General features: G+C 35.4%; 1 protein-coding gene across 1 annotated transcript; it reads left to right on the top strand.

The window, feature by feature from the left end:
* Window positions 1-836: 836 nt before the first annotated feature.
* Window positions 837-17,228, top strand: LOC140762872 (calmodulin-binding transcription activator CBT). Its single transcript, XM_073100848.1, has 13 exons — window positions 837-1,143; window positions 2,642-2,767; window positions 4,448-4,563; window positions 7,185-7,273; window positions 8,386-8,431; window positions 10,894-11,080; window positions 11,405-11,506; window positions 11,577-11,635; window positions 12,002-12,454; window positions 13,296-13,999; window positions 14,790-15,348; window positions 15,594-15,905; window positions 16,347-17,228. Exons 1-13 carry the CDS (start codon window positions 1,080-1,082, stop codon window positions 16,377-16,379), a joined length of 2,850 nt encoding a protein of 949 aa, XP_072956949.1. The 5' UTR covers window positions 837-1,079; the 3' UTR covers window positions 16,380-17,228.
* The last annotated feature ends 1,828 nt before the right edge of the window (window positions 17,229-19,056 follow it).

Here is a 19,056-nt window from a genome sequence, read left to right as displayed (position 1 = left end):
AACCACAAAATTTACCCCTCTGTTGTCCTATTTGCTAATAAATGATCCATCAGTGTTCACTTTAATCCACCCCGAGAGAGGTGGTTCCCACCGGATTAGGATATCCGAGTTAGCTGGCTTTGTGGGTTCGACAAATTTGTGTTCAAAGTATTAATTGGTTAATGTTAGAATTCGACGATTAACATGATTAAGATCCTCTCTTTCAATCGAGAAGGATACGCGGTTAAGATATCTCTAAATTTGCCACAGTGTCACATCAATGAGAGCCATTAGCCAGGCTTTTGGCTTGGAGTCTAAACCCTCCCCTCCTTGAGCCAAAGACCCTCATCCCATTGGTCCCAAAAGCGGAAGCTTGTATTGGCATGCTGCCTAATTAAAAATTTGAATGCTAAGTCAATATTATCTCACTACTAGCTAGTACAATGAAGAATACTTTATTTTTATATGAGATAAAAATTTATTGATGAAATATTTTATATTTTAAACTTAAAAAAGGTGGGATATTTTAATTTATTTAAATATATTTATTAAAAATATTATGTTAAGAATTAACTATGATGATAATTTTGAAGGAATCAAAACATCTAAAGCGGAAATTCTGGTATTTAAAGAATGCAGCGGTAATTATGATACATTAAAAGTTTTAAGGGGGTGGTTATGTAAAAATATTTTAAAAATTGTAAAAAAGCTTTTGAAGGACCCAAGGACAAGTAGAGTAAATAATAGGGTTCTGATAGCAAATGTTCTACCCCCTTCCCAAAAACCTCGGCTTAGCTATTCTTCTTGCGCATTGTGCCAGATTGCGTTCAGACACGTCATCCAGAAGCACGTCGAAATCACGGCCGTTAGTATACAATACGACGGCCGAGATTCGCCGTCTTGATCACAAACCTGAAGAATATATTCCGCCCGGAGAATAACCACTCCTCTTACCCATTTTTCCCGGCTGTGCTCGTATGAATCTTTAGAAATATCTTGACTCCGACGTCTCTTTTCCTTTGACCTCGTCGTCGTTCTCCTCCCCCTCTCTCTCTCTCTGTCTCCCTTCTAAGGTTTCTTGGAGCTCTCCGTTCTCCGCCATGGAAGCTGGGGGGCGCCGCCGGCTAGTCAACGCGGAGATTCACGGCTTTCATACGGCAGCAGGTGCGCTTCTTGGTCGCGATATCTCCCGGTCGATTCGGGACTTAGGGTTTTGTATTTTGTCAGGATTTCCCTGATCTCGTCGCGTTTCTCGTTGATTCGATGCGCCTTTCTTCTCAGTGTAGCTATCCGTGTACTTTGTCCTCTTGTGCCGAGCTGTTCTTGGTTGATCTGTGAGATGTAGAGTGGTACTTTTGCTTCTAGGAGTTGTAACTGTGGGGGTTCAAGTGCTGAGAGTGGATCTTGCTTCGTTCTCCAGGAGCTATTCCTAGGAATTATGGTTCTATATGATCATAGGGTTTTCATATGATCTTGTTAGTTAGCATGAACATAATCAAGAAACTGCAATTCTTTTATACTTCAATTTTATCCAGAATTAGGGAAACCTCTAATTTATCTGATTTGCGTGAGAGACATTACAGTGTTTATACAATTTAGGCCTTCACTAATTCTTGGTCCTGCATAGGGCCTTGAACGCCATAAATATTCAGATTGACGTTCTCTTCTCTTCTTTACATCAATTTTTTCTTCGTTCCTATACATTGGAGGTAATAATTGTAAGTTTGGTTGCTAAATTTGGTACTTTTCTTCTTGGAGTCAAAAGACGATGAGAGCTCAGAGATTACTTGCGGTGGAATGATTTTCTTCGTCGTAATCATTTGCTTTGTGATTTCTTGGGCTCTCGATGTGCCTTTGATTTTGCTGCTTTTCTGTTTCTTTTACTATCTTCTTGATTTGATCTTATTTAATCTACGACATGCTGAGTGGATTTTGCTGTTAGGTTTTAGTTGTGGGGTAGAAATTCCTGTTGCAGGATCTTCTTTTGTTCTTGAGAAATTATCAATAGGAAATCGTCTGTTTATAATGGTAAACGTAAGAATGTATTGCCGTATTACTTGACTTCCTGTTGATTAACATAATCCTCATCAGGATCTCGCTTCTTCTATAGGATTTATTACTAAGATTATCTATCTGTTAGTATTTGATAAAGTTTCTCCATAACTACTAAAACCTCATTTCCCCTAATTTATGTGAGAAATCAGAAACGTCATGGTGTTTATTCAATTTAAACAATCTCGGTCCAGCATAAGACCAAGCATGCCATCCCCAGATGGTCAGCAACTCATGGAACTTTTGTGTTGGGTCAAGGGTTTGCATAACCTACAAAAGGTCTAAAAGACATGATTGGAGACCATTGGAATTCTCATTCATATAAGTAGTATCATTTTCAGATCTAAATCCTAAGCTTTTTAAAATAAGTATTAGTGAAAGTTTTAGTTCCTTAGAAATCAGTTCCTTTAATGTCCCACTTCTTTAATGATATCTCCTGTATTTGGCTTAACTAATTTATTGATATTCTTATTCTTAATACTTATAACCAAGCTTTAGAGAATTATCCATTTAATCATGCCACCAAATAGAAACTTATTTCTGACTAGATAACTCTCCATTTTTTTTCCTTACACATGTAAGCTTATCATGATTTGTATTCTATGAACAGATTTGGCTATAGAGAAGTTAAAGACAGATGCCAAAACCAGGTGGTTTCGGCCCAATGAAGTTCATGCAATATTATCTAATCATGAACTTCTGAGAGTCGAACCTCAGCCAGTTCAGAAGCCACCAAGTAAACCCTTGTCCTTCTCTGTTCAAAAGTAGCCTACTTTTCTGATTTTATGTATGTGTTTGTGTGTTTCCCAGTTGTATTGAACTGTTGAGAGCTCAGTTCAAGGATCTTCTAGTGAGCTTTTCTTGTTTCACTTTTCGATGACTTTCCTGTGCACATTTATTTGTTCACTTTTGCATGGACTAGCTGAGACCCGCGTTTACATTTTTTTGGTGCAATATTGAAAGTCACCTATATATTTGTTTGTTATCATGAGAACATAGACTTGCTATAGTAGGAAATGAGAATTTTTGTGAGGCTATTATAATACCAAATTGGCTTCTATTTATCTGATAGTTAAGAAATTGGACGTTAACTGGCATATTAAGTATCATTTGTTTAAGGGAATGATCATTGACCACTTTTATAGCACTTTTCTGTTCAACAATGCCAACTTCTTAGTGGTATTTCTTGAATTTCTTTTTCTGGCATATTGTGCTGGTAGCTGTTTAAGTTAATATGAATCTGTAACATCTAGAGGTGAAAACGGATCGGATACAGATCGGATAGTGCTCAACTCATATCCGGATCCGTATTTTTAGTTCGGATACGGATTCAGATACGGATATTGGATGGATAGCAAAATTTAAAACCATATTCTAACTAAACGGATACGGATAATTTTCGGATAAAGGATCGGATCTTAAACGGATATTGATTGAATTTAAAGTAATTATAATATTTTATTTAAATAAAATTAATACAAAATTATTAAGAGTTTTACAACAAATAGTTTTTTTGTATGTCAAATATATAAAATTAGAGAAATTAATCTCTAGAAATAATATATAACGTATTATTAGTAATAATATTAATATTTACTATTTAAATAAGCAAACTAAAAACTGTAAATCATTTAAAAAAATATGCGGGTAAACGGATATCCGATATCTGTATCCGAATCCAAAAAATATATTCGATCCGTATCCGAATCCGAATCGGATAGAAAATTTTTATCCGAATTCGATCCGAGTCGGGTCGGATAGCGGGTCGGGTCGGAGTTAATCCGACCCGTTTTCACCCCTAGTAACATCAAATACCACATTGGATAGTATAGTTGAACCCCCCAAACCTTGAGAAGTTGAGATGACATAGCTTTTTGCTTATATCTTGGTTTTGTATGATACGCTGATTATGTTGCTTGATGACTTGGCATTTCCATGATTATGTGGGAGATATCTGTGATGGAAAAATTTCTTACCCTGGGTTGCTAGTCTCTAATTAATGGTGAAACAAACTTATTCTATTAAATGAGTATCGAAATGATTTTTAAAGTTATTTTATTATTGGACTGAATTAGAATTTTGAAGATATCACATTGAGTTTTATTAGCAATTGAAAGTTCTAATCAGGTTTTGTCTTTTGTTTCTTCTGCTAACCTTTTAGCAAATACGAACTTTCTGGAGACTATGAATTGAATGAAAGTATAACATACACCTGGAGCGAATGTGTGTTCTACTTGCAGTAACAAGTGTGGATATTATTTGTCTATGCATCTCCATTACCTTAGAAGCCATGAGTTTGGTCATGTTGCTACAGCAAAACTTCTCTGCTATCTATTCTTAGGATAGTGTAGCAATGTATTGCTATTAAGGGAACCATATCTTACAGTTTTAAAATTTGATTAATTGTTGTAAACAGGTGGTACTGTTCTTCTATTTGATCGTAAAGTGCTGCGGAACTTCCGTAAAGATGGCCATGACTGGAAGAAAAAAAAAGATGGGAAGACTGTCCAAGAAGCCCATGAGAAGTTAAAAGTTAGTCTATTGCAACTCAAAAACTTTTTACATTATGATATATCCTTTTGTTATATCTAGATGTCCTTGTGACTTGAAACTTTACTGGTCTGTCTTATGTGATCTCTATGAAGGTTTTAGGTGCCTAGGAGATATTAGGCTAATTTGATTGACTAGTCTAATTAACATTATAAAGCTTAAAAAGATGTGGGATGAGTAAAGAAGAATATTCTAGTGCTAATGTGTAGAAACTATTGATGTGGAAAATAGAGGAGATTTAAGTATATATTGTCATGAAATCCAACCTATGATTCATACCGTGCTGATGAAACGACAAGCTTATGATGTGAAACAAATGCACTTGAAAAGCAACTTTGTTTCATATTAGGTACACTAACTCACAAACACAATTGAAGTTGAATTGCTGAAGGAAGAAACTAATACTTTATTATGTTACTTATGATTTAAAAGTGCAAGATTCAAAAAATCGGGATCGGGATTGGCTTTTCGAGGAAATGATACGTATTGGCTGTATTGGCCGCTTGGATCGGATTAAACTTTTTTTAATTACGTAAAATTTTAAAAATTATCTAAAAATACAAAAAAAAGAATTTTAGAAAAAATGAAAAAAAAATGACATAATAATAATAATAATTATTATTATTACTTATATAAACCCGTAAAATTTTAAAAAAGTATTAACTTGCTTAAAAAATTAAAACTTTGATGAATACCGAGCTAATTATCGTAAATTCCTATGGTTGTCGTTATTATAATCATCATAAGTTTGTATCCATCAGGTCTAATATTTTCAAACTCCGTCGTAAAGAATATAACACCATGAGTCCTAGAACTACTGCCCTCCATATTATCTTTCTCCTATATTAAGTTATTAACTGATATAGAATTTTGAAAGCTACCACCACTGCTTCTTCTCATCTCTTTGTGTTTTTTTACTTTATTTCATTGTATTCTTTATCTATCTCTCATCATCATTCTCCCCACTCTACTCACTGTTATCAGCCTATCATCATTAATGTTTTTATGGTTATGCATCAATTTTTGACGAATCATTGGCTCTCTTCTTTGTGCAATTTATTTATCCTTCTTTTTGTATATTGGATGAGCTAACTTTTTTATTTTGACTTCCAAACTAATTTGAGTATAAGTTGTTATATGTCCTTATTTTTCAGCCAAATATTTGTTCAGACGGCTGACACTGCTATTTATTTTCTTTCCACACTAATTGTATTTGACATACTTTTTGTCTTGACTAAGAGGGATACAATATTGTCAGCCAATGTCAGTATCTTGTGACTTTTCTCTTAGAGTCATTTTAAATTTAAATGTAAACACTTAAATCAACATTAAATTAAAAATAAAATTTAGAAATTTAAAGAACAAAATAATGTTTAATTGTGCATTGAAGAGAGAGAATGAAAGAAAACAAAAAAGAAAAAGAAAAAAAAGCTGTTGAGTGTTGTCATGCTTTGCAATAAAGAAGAAGAGAAAGTGTGTGGAAGAAATGAAAAGGAAAAAAAAGGAAAAAAAACTTGTCGTGCAATGAAGAAAAAGGAAATTAGAGAGAAAACAAAAAGAAAAAAAAGTCGCTGCAGAAAAAGAAAGAGAGAGAGAAGGGAAGAAAACGAAAAAGTTTGCTGCCAGCGAAAAGGAGAGACTAGAGAGAGAGAAAATGAGAGACTAAGGAGAGAGTGGAAGAAAAAAAGAAAAGAAAAGCTGCCGTCAGTGAACAATGAAAAGAAAAAGAAAAAGAAAAGAGAGAAAAAAAAAGTATCCGGATGTCGGTGAATAAAAAGAGACTAGAGAGAGTATAGAAAAAAAAACAAAAGAAAACTAGTAAGTGAAGGAGAGACCGAGAGAGAGAGAAACCAAAAGAAAAAAATTAAAAATTTGCTAACAGTGAAAGAAGAGTTTAGAGAGAGAGAGAGTGGAAGAAAACAAAAAAAAGAATGAAAACTATGGTGCAGTGAATAAAAAGAAAGATAAAGAGAGAGTGAAAGAAATAAAAAAATGAGAGAATAAAAAAAATAAAAAAATTATATACCAGAGTTCGTCGGAGTTAGATCTGCGTTGCCGGAATTCATCGGAGCTAGATCTTTCTGTAAGAGAAACAATGGCTGTATAGCAATGAAAGAAATAGCAAGAGAGAGAGAGAGAGAGAGAGAGAGAGAGAGAGAGAGAGAGAGAGAGAGAGAGAGAGAGAGAGATCATCAGAGTGGGGACAATAACAATTAATGTCCCCGGGTCGGATTTGGATCAGATCTATCGTGGATCTTGCCCAATTAAACCAAACCCACTGATCCCGATCTAGACTGGGATAAGACAATAACAATTAATGGTCTCGAGATAGAGTTGAAAACTAAAATTTACCCGGTAGGAAATAGTAAGACTAAAGTGTGATAGCCACTTAGTTTGCAAGAGAATCTTGCAGCATATCTGATGGAGGAAAAACCGAAAAATATCGATATACCAGACTCTAGAGAGGATTGGAACTTGCTTCCTTTGGTCTGAAATGTGTAGGATACCTTGGCTTTCCACTGTCACTTCTAAAGTCCTTTTCTGTTTTCCATATAAACTGCTTAAGAACGGCATTCAACTATCAATTGGATTTTGTGTTGTAGGTTGGGAATGAAGAGACAATCCATGTTTATTATGCACGTGGAGAGAATGATCCGAATTTCTACCGTCGAAGTTATTGGTTGCTTGATAAGTATGTTCCCGTTCTCTTCCAAGCAGATTTTGCTTTATATTTGTTTCCGATTGTAATTTTTATCTGCGAGGATTGAATACATGCTTGATGTGATACAGGCCTTACTAGCTTCTTTCGCAGCTTTAAAAATGTCTGAATACTGGATCTAAAATCCTTTGTCCTCCAGTCACATGCTCTTTGAGGCCTTGTGGAGCATAATTAGGAATTTGGCAGTGAAGTTTTTGAAGGGGAAATGAAATTAGTTTATACTTAGAGTTGCCATATGGGCACAGATTGCTAAATGCTAACCACAGATCAAGTAAATTTCTGAGTGTCAATTCTTTTAAACTCTGCACAAACAGTTGTCTCATCATCTGTGTTTGAGGATGACCTGTCTGCTTAAGCCAACCGATGTTGTGAGGACTTCACTTACATGTCCTGTTTCATTGTTAATTACTGCATTTACAACACTCAGCAAGACTAGCTGTAATGACCGGATTTGGTTATATTTCCTGTTATTTCATCCCTCTTTATCGCTCTTCACATAATATGATATGAGACACTCACTTTTGTCCATTTCTACACTCTATTTAGGCCACCTAACTAGTATGTGGAATCAGAGGAGAAAATAATATCAGGAACTTTCCTGCATTGCTTTGGATAACTTGCATTGCTGTAGTTCTGCTGTCCTATTTCTCATCAGATTTCCCTTGGGGTCTTATGATGGGGTTTAAGTTCCATTTTTGGAATACTTCATGGATGTACGTAGTGCAGTGCATACATAACACTTCATTGGCATAAGTGCATGACAAGGTTTACATCCTGCTGTCAGGATTTAGAAATATTAGTTCATAATTGTTTAATAGGTGATAAATAAGCTTATTATGTATTATCCTTCATTTTCAATTCAATGTCATAAATAGCTTCAAAATGTTAGACAGATCTGCAAGTGTCTTGTTGTATTGATTTTCAGTTCTTTTGTTTTTCTTTTCTTTTCCTTTCAATGTTCGATGATAGGTAATTCCTAAATGCCACTGTAGATGCCATGCATATTTATCCAGCTTGAAGTAGTAGTATGACTATATCATTTAACAATGCCAGTTGACATGATCCTATGGATGTTGCTTATTCAGGAATTTGGAGCGTATAGTTCTTGTACATTATCGTCAAACATCTGAGGTTTTTTCCTCTGTTTCCTTTCAGATATTTACATTTTATTATTATCATTACTTTCTTTCTTTTTTATTTTTTGCATCAGACATTCCATGTTAATGTTGATAATCAAGAAACTTCATGAGTATGCTTTAGTGGATCGATGCTGCATATATAGCAAAGATAACTTCATTTATTTGTTTTCTTGTACCTTGTTCATGAACATAGTGAGGTGGTACTTGACAAATCTAGTTGAAGCTTCTGATCTCCTGTTTCACAAGGGTGAATTACTTTGTTCTCATGTCAAATACTGATTCATCGATAAGGCTATAATGAAATAGTAGAGAGGCTAATGCAACGTGAACTCTTTGTTATCTTAGATTAAGTTATTGTTAAGGCCATTATGAAATATATGGAGAGGATAATGCAAGGTGTACTTGTTATATATAGTCTATGCCTTGTAATAGAAGCATATTATGCTATTGTTGAATGGTTTACTATTAAAGGGCAGGTATGAGTCTTTTAATTAAATTTTTAGTGTATTTAAAGATGTTTTTGGGTCTTCGGCACATTGATCTTTGGTGTTTGGTTTGAATATATATATTAAAGTCTATATTAGAGTCTTTTATTTTTAGATTTCTTTTAAATAGCCTATTTTATTATAGATATAATAAATATCAAATTGAAATATTATTCATATTCAACACATAATATGATTGAATATATTTGTTAACTAATATTAATAATTAATCACTCTGTAATATAATTTAATACTCCGTATGGCATATCATGTTTGTTACGATAAAAGAAGACCTTATCGAATATTTTAGATTTACCACTCTAATAAATTTATTTCGGATTAATAAAACATATTTCGAACCCCACACTTCCCGTGCTAATCGGCACAGCAAGTGCCAGTTGGCATGAGGCGTGCTAATCGGCACAACCATAAAAGATAGTTTCAGTTTACATCTATGATTGTCGCTTCAGCAAAGTAAAAGCAAGTGCATGAATTCTAACTCTCTTCATGGTGTTCCGTTTTGCATTATTCATGTTGTGAAGCAATTAATTTTTTTTCTTTGAAGATGCTGTATTCTCTAAAAGATTTCTTATTGGAGCATAATGCCATGTTTCTTCCAACTGACCAAGAAAAGTTAGGAAATTTTCTTGCATAGATCATAAGCATTCCATTTTACAATCACCACTCACCATTTAACAGATGATGAAAGCATGACATTAACTATAATTATATCCTTGCCTACATCAGATTTGGTGAAAGCAACATATTCCTGTGGATGCATCCATATCAAATTTCAACTAAATGCTGAAGGGGGCTGAAATTACGATATCAACCTAAGTCTTGGATATTCAATTTTTAATTTTGTCAAAATAAAATCTTGGAGATTAAATTTGAATAGTGTCAAGAATTTCAAAATCTTGGAGATTAAAACAAATGTATTTTATGAGGAAAACATACATACATGATATACAATTAAAATATTTAATTCGTTAGCTGACTTTGGTAGCTCATATGCTGTGAACCTACTCTATGACTACCACACTTTCTACTGAGCAAGTGCCCCTATATATTCAGAAATGTCTTTTTCCTCTATCTTATTTTAGTAGCAGTGGATCTTTCATAGAATTGAATGGAAATTTCAATATATCTAAGTAGATTTTCTAACTCTTTCATTTAATTTTTCCGTTTCATGTTTCTGATTCTTCTTGGAACTTGAAGCGTGTCATTCCTTGGTAATAGAATAAGTGCGATATTGTCCATCCATTGTTTATTGATGCATGAGCCTGAAAGGCTTAAAGACGATCAGTAATAAAATGTTTAAAATATACTAATTTTCAGATTGTTTGGCATGAAATATTAGAAATATGTTTCAATATATCTAAGTAGATTTTCTAACTCTTTCATTTAATTTTTCCGTTTCATGTTTCTGATTCTTCTTGGAACTTGAAGCGTGTCATTCCTTGGCAATAGAATAAGTGCGATATTGTCCATCCATTGTTTATTGATGCATGAGCCTGAAAGGCTTAAAGACGATCAGTAATAAAATGTTTAAAATATACTAATTTTCAGATTGTTTGGCATGAAACATTAGAAATATGTTGTCTTCACTGTAACATTTTGTTACATCTACTTGAACTTCCTGTTTATCTATATTAATTAGTGAAGTTGCTTCTCGGCACTGAATATATGTTATATAATAACAAATTAAAATAAATATTTCATAATTAAGAAAAATCTGGCCCTTAAACTAGTTTGGTCCGAATCTTTAGGACTCAATACTGTTTTTTTTGAAAGAATCTCCATTGAAACAAGATATCTCAGCTTCTATTTTAATTGAATAACAGTATACTTGTACTTCTGATTGCCTCTCAATCAAATCCCTCCTAACCTCATGATGTTGATATGTAACTTGATTTCGACAATATTGGTAAACTTCGTTGTCTCAATTATACCCTTATGCTTTTGTCAGGATGGACTCCCAAACCTTCGTACAGCTGTAGATTATGCTGAGGCTCTATCTGTAACCAACAGAAGTTCTCATGGTTCTCCAATAACACCAATGGTTTCAAGTTCTGCTTCTGCCCATTCAGAAGGTTCTGGGTCCGCAATAATGTCAGAAGAAATAAACTCAGGAGTGGATAATGCAATCCATACTGGTGAGACAAATAATCATGACTTACTGGAAGTATATACCATTTGGGATTCATGCAATCTCTCTTTTATCATGCAGTAGTAGTGCTTCGTAAGATCTTTATGAATTGTTTGTTCACTTGCTAACATGCGTTTTAGTTTGCAAAGTGTTCCAACTTTCTTTTCCTTTAATTTCTGTAAAAGAATTGAATCTACAATTTCACTCTTCTAAGCAGAAATATTGATTTTTTTTTTAAAATTTTTGGTTATCTAGTTGCTTTCAAGTTTCAAGTTTATGATGTGATCTCTTTTTAACTTGAAGGTATCTCCTGATTTCATTTATTATGCAGAACTTCAAAGCCATCAGTCCACTCTTCATGATATCAACACATTGGAATGGCAGGATCTGGTGGAGATACCTGCACCAAATTATTCTACTCTTAGTCAAGAAGGTATTTTCTTAAACCTTTCTACAGATACACTCCTTACTAGAGAATTCCAACCATGGTTGCCATGTGACAGGTGCTGCTTTCCCATCTCTTCAACATATTACAAGTGAGTTGAGGAATTCCGCAAAGAATGTAAGTAGAACAATTTTTTACCACAATTATATGCTTTTACTGCAACATTACAGTTCATACAAATATATCTCACAAGAAATAGCCAATGGCCACATATGCAATGATATATTGAAATCTACTAATGATGGAATTAGTTCTGTATACAGGACTCTTATGAACTTTCATATGTATACAAATAAGTATTATATATATATATATTTATATATATATATATTATATATATATATATATATATATATATATTTATGTGCACACTTTGGGATGGTGACTGTGGTGGACATGGGCTGGGGTTGTGGGCTTGCAGGGACAAATGTTTTTTATACTGTATACAGTGTTGATGAAGTGCTTTTGCTGGTTGCCTGACAGGTTAGCTTTCTTGCTTCCTGTGGCACTGTTGAGGCCCTTGAGGGTGTATCTCCTTGTCAGCTTCCAATAGTTTCTAGCACTAGAAACGGTGCTACTGAAGTTGATCAAACAATTTCTGGTTACTTTCAAGCTTTGAACTATGAGGAGAACGAGTCAGAACTCATCAAGATTGCGGACCCAAATTGTCAAACAGATGTATTCAAAATAAATTCTTTGGACAACAATGCGACCCTGGACAATATTGCTGATGATATCTTATTAAGTGAGAACAGTTTTGGACAGGGAATTTACATGAATACAGATAGGTTTAGCTTATTAGATCACGTGGACCGGAGGTTGGACATTGACAAATCAGATATTCCTGCGTTGATGGATCAGTCATCTACTCAGAAACAATCTTTCAATATAACTGACATCTCTCCTGGATGGGCTTATTCCACAGAAGAAACCAAGGTCGTTATACTCTTATTTTTTGTAGTCTTTATATCCGTTTGACTTATATTCTTGTCTGCATGTAATTTGGAAGTCACTATGACATGCTTATTAGCATTACCTATTCTCCTTTGTCCTTTACTAGCTTTTAATTTGTGAGGTGCTTGATGAATTATTCTTTTGAAGAATCCTTCTCATGGCTATATCGCTATTCGAGTCCATAAATTTCTATTTTAGGCTCTGATGTCAAGTATCCAATGTGATTTGGCTTAGCAATCAGGAGATTTTGTTTGTTCATGTTCAATCATAACAATTTCATGTACATGACGAATTTATGTGCTGGCACTTTGATGAGAGTCGCGACTCTTTGATGTATAAAGGCCATGGGACCTGGATTACACCATTTGCTTGTTCTTTCCTACATATGATGAAAAGGCGTTGGACTGATCCTTGAGAAATTTTAAATTTTTAGAAAATGAGATATGCAAAAGAAAATCAATGAATGGTTTTTTCATTTTGGTCTTAATAAGATCAGAAATGTTGAAGTGGTTTTTGTGTTGCGGAATATGTTTGTCAGCAGTAAGATACAGTTTCTTTAGTCATTTAGAGATTGACCATATTACATACATTATTTTATGCAGACATCATAGTTTACATTGGCAACAATTTGATCCATTTGTTTTTAAATATAATATTGGAATTGAAGGAACAGACAAGGAATAAACTTCAACTCATGAGGAACTGATAATATATCAGAAGAAAGCTTATTTTTCTAGAAACTTGTGATAATTGTAGGATCAAGTGCATCTACACTGCATGTAGAATTATATTTTGGTGATACCGTTGCTTCTATGAAATGTAGGTCCTAGTGGTCGGTCACTTTCATGAACAATCCAAACATCTAATGGAGTCCAATATCCATTGTGTCTTTGGCGAGAAATGTGTTGCTGCCGAGATGGTTCAACCAGGCGTCTACCGGTGTATGGTAGAGCCACAGATACCTGGAACTGTGGATTTCTTTTTGACTTTGGATGGTCAGACACCGATCAGCCAAATTGTGAGTTTTGATTATCGGTCTAAGCCAAATTCTTTGTGGAATGACGTGGGTTCATCAGCAGATGATAGTAGGAAGCTAAGTTTGAAAGACTTGCAGATGAAGATGAGGCTTGCACATTTGCTTTTCTCTACAACCAGAAATATTTCCAGTCAGTCCAACAAGATTCCACCAAAATTTTTGAAAGAAGCCAAAAGTTTTGCATCTAAAACATCCCCTTTAATTCAAAAATTTTGGTCAAATCTGTTGACACTAGGAAGTGGTTGTGAGCCTTCTAGTGAAGACTTATTTGAGATGATTTTGAAAAATAAGTTACAAGAATGGCTTTTGGAAAAAGTAGCTGAAGGATGTAAAACAACTGCCCATGATTCTCAAGGCCAAGGAGTTATCCATCTATGTGCTATCTTAGATTATACGTGGTCAGTTTACTTGTTTTCTTCATCAGGACTGTCTTTGGATTTTCGAGATGCTTATGGATGGGCAGCGCTGCATTGGGCTGCGTATTATGGGAGGTATGAAGTTTTTAACTTTTTTTTTACAATATTAAGGTTTTACATGTCATACTTGTGTCAAATTGTCAATTACTGGCAGTCACTATTGTCTTATTTAGTTTCAGCAGAAACTTGTGATTGACGGTTGACTTAAGAATCTTCTTGAATATTATTTCTCAAGTATTGTGAATAATTCTAATCAGAAGTTATTTTGTGCATGGTTCTCAGTTTTCATTTCTGTTCTTGTTTCAGCTTTGTTAAAAAATAAAATGTTTCGGTCAGTTTTGATTCTGGTTTTGTTGGGTCGGTTTCAGACTTCTTTTGATAAATAGTCTTATTTATCTTATTCTTTATTGCATTTCACAATATCTAATAGCATGTAAGCAATAAGGTTAATATCGGGTTAGGTATAAGTTGGATTCTAGTAAAAACGAGCTTGGAATCTAAACCATACTTTTTAAGACACGGGGACTAGTTGAAGTAATGAGCCTCCCCTATTGGGTATGTTTATGTAGGGTTCTAATTTCTAGTTTCGAACTGGATTGAACTGGAACGTGAAATGTTTTGATGAAATGTCTCAGTTTGGATGAAACTTCAAACCATGATTTTGTAATTGTGAAAATAAGGAAATCTGTTTTTCCAATTGCTTTTCCTCAGTGAAGTTCCATGTGTGAATTGTATAGTTTTAGCACCATATCAAGTGCATAGCTTTGGGATTTTTGATTTAAATTGTCACTCTTGCATGAGATCTCACTCTTTCAAAAGATGTTAACCTTTTTAGATTTGATAAGCCTTTAATACATTAATCCAGGCAAAACATGGTTGCTGCACTTTTATCTGCTGGTGCAAATCCAAGCTTGGTTACAGATCCCACTGCTGAGTCCCCTGGAGGATACACGCCTGCTGATCTCGCAGCCAAGCAAGGCTATGAGGGTTTAGCTGCATATCTTGCGGAAAAAGGATTAACTGCACATTTTCATGCTATGTCACTGTCTGGGAACATAGCACCTGTGACGCCTACCTCAAACAAACCAGTGAATCCTGAAAATGTGAACTTTGAGAATCTCAGTGAACAAGAACTTTGTTTAAAAGAGTCATTAACAGCCTACAGGAATGCTGCTGATGCAGCATCCTGTATACAAGCTGCATTCAGGGAGCGTTCTCTCAAGCTTCAAACTAAAGAAGTTCAATTGTCCAGCCCTGTTATGGAAGCATCTCAGATAGTTGCTGCTTTGAAGATTCAGCATGCCTTCCAGAACTACAAGAGTCGGAGAATGATGAAAGCTGCTGCACGCATACAAAGTCAGTTCCGTACACGGAGGATACGAAATGATTTCTTGAACATGCGCAAGCAAGCGATCAGAATACAAGTAAGCATTTGGGAGAAACTACTCTTTTTTGTCGCAATTTTAATTATCATGATAGCCTAAGATATAACTTTTGCTCTTCGCAATTTTGCAATGATGAGGATAGGGCCCCTAGGATTAATGCATCTGAAATAAAAATTATTTGATTAGGTCCACGATTCACTTTATGTGCATAACCATCATATCTTTCTTTTGTGGCATGTTGCCTATTTGTTTTTCAATGTGGTTCAATAATAATATATGCTCAGGCTGCATTCCGAGGTCACCAAGTTAGAAAGCAATACCACAAAATCTTATGGTCAGTTGGAATACTTGAGAAAGCAATACTGCGTTGGCGTCTGAAAAGGAAAGGCTTGCGCGGCATCCAAGTTGAATCAACAGAAGCAATGAGAATAGATGCAGAACCTGGAAACATTGGAGAGGAAGAATTTTATAGGATCAGTCAGGGGCAAGCTGAAGAACGTGTCACAAGATCAGTCGTACGGGTCCAAGCTATGTTCCGTTCATATCGTGCACAACAAGAGTACAGAAGAATGAAGTTGGTCCATGAGCAGGCGAAGGTGTGTATTCTTTAGGACACCCTAAATTGCTTGTTAATTTGGACAGTACACAACCTCGTTATGATGCCAATAGCTAATCCTTGTAGCTTGTTACTTATGAACTCAACCAACATTCCTACTTTGTGCCATAGCAAGTAATCATTTCATGCCCTACACTGTTTGCTTGATAATACTCAGGGTTGACCTCTCTGATGAAATTACAATAACTCCTAGTTGCAAAGGAATAGGATATGTTCTGTCAAATGCAAAAATTTAGGAAATTAGATACCACGATTTAGTCATCTGTACCAGTTATTTTTGTTTAGTAGATATTGTTGTAAAAATTTTGGTCTGTCTCGTTCTTGATTTACTATAACAAATGAAAATTTTTGCCATATGTTGTATTTGTGATACCATTCATACATCCAAAATTTGAGGTTCCTACATCTTTTTCTTGTGCAGTTGGAATTTGACCAGCTTAGCCAAAATCAGTAGTCAGCTAAAAGAAGGGGCTGTGCTATAGATGGTTAGTTCTTCTGATAAGACTTTGTACAGTGTAGGTTCATTTGGCTGACTCTGTACAGTAGACTTCTTTGCACAATATTCTGAGTTGTTGTATATCTTGCTCTGACTAGACTTTTGAAGTTTTAAACTGTAATTCTCCTGGGACGGATGATGGAAAATGTGTAAATATGAGCCCAATCTATTGTAAAGATCAGCTTGCAAAATATTAATTGGTGTGTAGTGCATTGTGAATACAACAAGATGTTATGTTCTCAAAGCCACAAGTTTGTCTGTATAGGAACTCCTTTCTTATGCTTGCATTAGAATGTGCTTGTTTACTTCATGCGAAGCTGACCAAGAGTACGTCACCGTATATCTATATTGCAGCCCTGTGGTCTTTCTGAGCTGGGGATCCTTCAGATCGAATGCTTAGCTCTGAACAATTTCCATTTACCCGTGCACCAAGGAGAAATGGAAACTGTGCAAGTTTGGCATGTGCCGAATGCAAAATGGATATTTTTGAAAAAAAGGTGTTAATATTTTTGGTGTTAGTATTTGATTTCCACATTTTCGCTGCAACCTGCAACAGGTCTGTGATTGTTGCATGTGTACATGTCATGACCATAATTGAGAGATCATGTTACCTCAGGATGGTGGTGACAGTAAAAGTTGGAAGTCCTTGACTTGAATGGTTGTCATGAAGCTACTAATGCAGTCAGGCATGGGGATGATTGTTTTCCCTATATTTGGAACCTGAGTCTTATATCCTATCTTTTTGTAAATACTGATTACCAACTCAGGCTATTTTGACAAAAGGTTCGACGTGCATTTATCTTATCATTTTCGCGTTCTTATCCTGTTATTATAGTCCAAAATTGTGGGTTTGAGGAGGAAAAATGTTTAGCTGCACTTATTGATATATATGTCTAGAATTTTGCAATCTAGATTCAGCGAGTGCAAGATGTACCTTTAAACATATTCCTCTCAAATATTTGATTTGGAACTTGAAAGGCAGAAAACGAATAATTATAATGAGGTGGAATCGTGCTCGGGCCACGCAGATATTTTGACTTTTGGATACTATCGGTTTTCGTGGCTTCGCTCTTCATGAGGCAGCGGGGGAATCTGATAGCTAAAATCGAAGCGATCGCCCCATCTAAATCACCAATCACCACAACTCACCATCTCGATCCCAGCCGACAACGGCTTCCAGGACGTGAACTTCTCCTACCTTCTTGCGGAGTCCCACATGGTAAACAGCTCCTCTTTGTGTTTCTTGTTTCATTTGTTTGTCCTACTTGGTGCCCTGATCTTGTTCGACGAATTGCCTCTGTTGAATGCTTCGAATCACACAAGCTACACCGGATAGGGTGGTAACTGGTTGGTTAACGGATATAGTGGGAATTGGATTGCATATATCCCTCCAACCAGCCAAACTGTTAAGGCAATATCAACCTTTACAAGAAAAAATATCTGATTCCTGCCTAACGCCGACAAGTGTCTCAGATATTTTGCATTCAGTTCTTTATCTAGGTTAATATACTGTTAGTATACTTTCTGTCCTAGGTTAGAATCGTGGGTGGAAGAGCAGAATAGCACACGATTTCAACTCCTTATACTGTCGATCCAAGTGAGCATCTCCTCAATGCAACTCCACTCTTAAGTTCCCTGGTCGCGGGGTACTTCTGGCAGATAAATGCTGAACAAGATTGGAAAAGAGGAATCTATTTTGTACGTCTGGAGGGCCTCGAAACTTTAACAGAAAGAATCTCTCAGTTTGGCTCCTATGTGTCATGAATACGTCGAGTTGGAAAATACGTGACGCCTTTGGATGGCTGATGATATTAATTGATTCTAAATTTAACCATGGTGACCTATAAGATGATGGTCATGCCTCTCCAACAAGTTCCTTCTTCCAGAGGTCATTATATGAATTGATATGGCTTAATGCTATGTAAAGCTGCCACTTTAGATGCATGCGGAAGGCATCAAGTGCTCGCAACTCTGGCTTCTTACCTATGTCATGTACTATTACAAAAGATGTGGAAGAGTTTTAGGAAGCAAAAATCCGCTGTACAAGGTTCTCGGACTACACTGGCCCTGTATGTCTGCTCATCCTTTATTTCTCAAACTTCTTAATGAAAAGAAAGAAAATGGAAAGTTTGCTTTTTTTTTTTACCTTCTCATAATGTTGCTAATCACATCTTGAAGAGTTCTCCTTTTTCTTCTAGTAGGTAGTTCATTTCAGAAGAAAGGCAGTAGAATTGTTAATTTGTTATATTATGCCTTCTTGGTTGACTTTCTTGCTTGGCGCATACTAAATTTGCAGGAAAAAGGAGATGAGGAACTATTACTTGAAGATCTAGAATAGCTCAGTTTGATATGTCAGACATATCATAAATTACTGGACATTGTATTAGGAGGGGAATTATCAAAGACCAAGATCACTCAATGCCAAGGAAACAATAACAGTTAGCTACATACTCATCACACATCAAATGATAAGAACAAATTTGTCCTACGACTTTCGCACCTCAGGTATAGAACACAGAATCCGGCATTCTCAATCTAATGAGACAGCATGAAGGTCATCGTGTTTAGCCTTGCCAAGTGGTTCGAGAGAGCTGGAGATGTCCATCGTGGCCGCAGAATACTTTGACAGAGCTGC

This window comes from Typha angustifolia, chromosome 7 (genome assembly GCF_048772165.1).
Source record: "Typha angustifolia cultivar Huaian chromosome 7, ASM4877216v1, whole genome shotgun sequence".
NCBI classification, from domain to species: Eukaryota; Viridiplantae; Streptophyta; class Magnoliopsida; order Poales; family Typhaceae; genus Typha; species Typha angustifolia.
This window is presented reverse-complemented; position numbering and strand designations above follow the sequence as displayed.

Bases quoted from the DNA above. Each gene is read 5' to 3' on its own strand.
- LOC140762872 (XM_073100848.1), top strand. From the start codon at position 1,080: ATGGAAGCTGGGGGGCGCCGCCGGCTAGTCAACGCGGAGATTCACGGC. The intron at 1,144-2,641 runs GTGCGCTTCTTG...TTCTATGAACAG, and splicing joins CGGCTTTCATACGGCAGCAG to ATTTGGCTATAGAGAAGTTA. The intron at 4,564-7,184 runs GTTAGTCTATTG...TTTGTGTTGTAG, and splicing joins AAGCCCATGAGAAGTTAAAA to GTTGGGAATGAAGAGACAAT.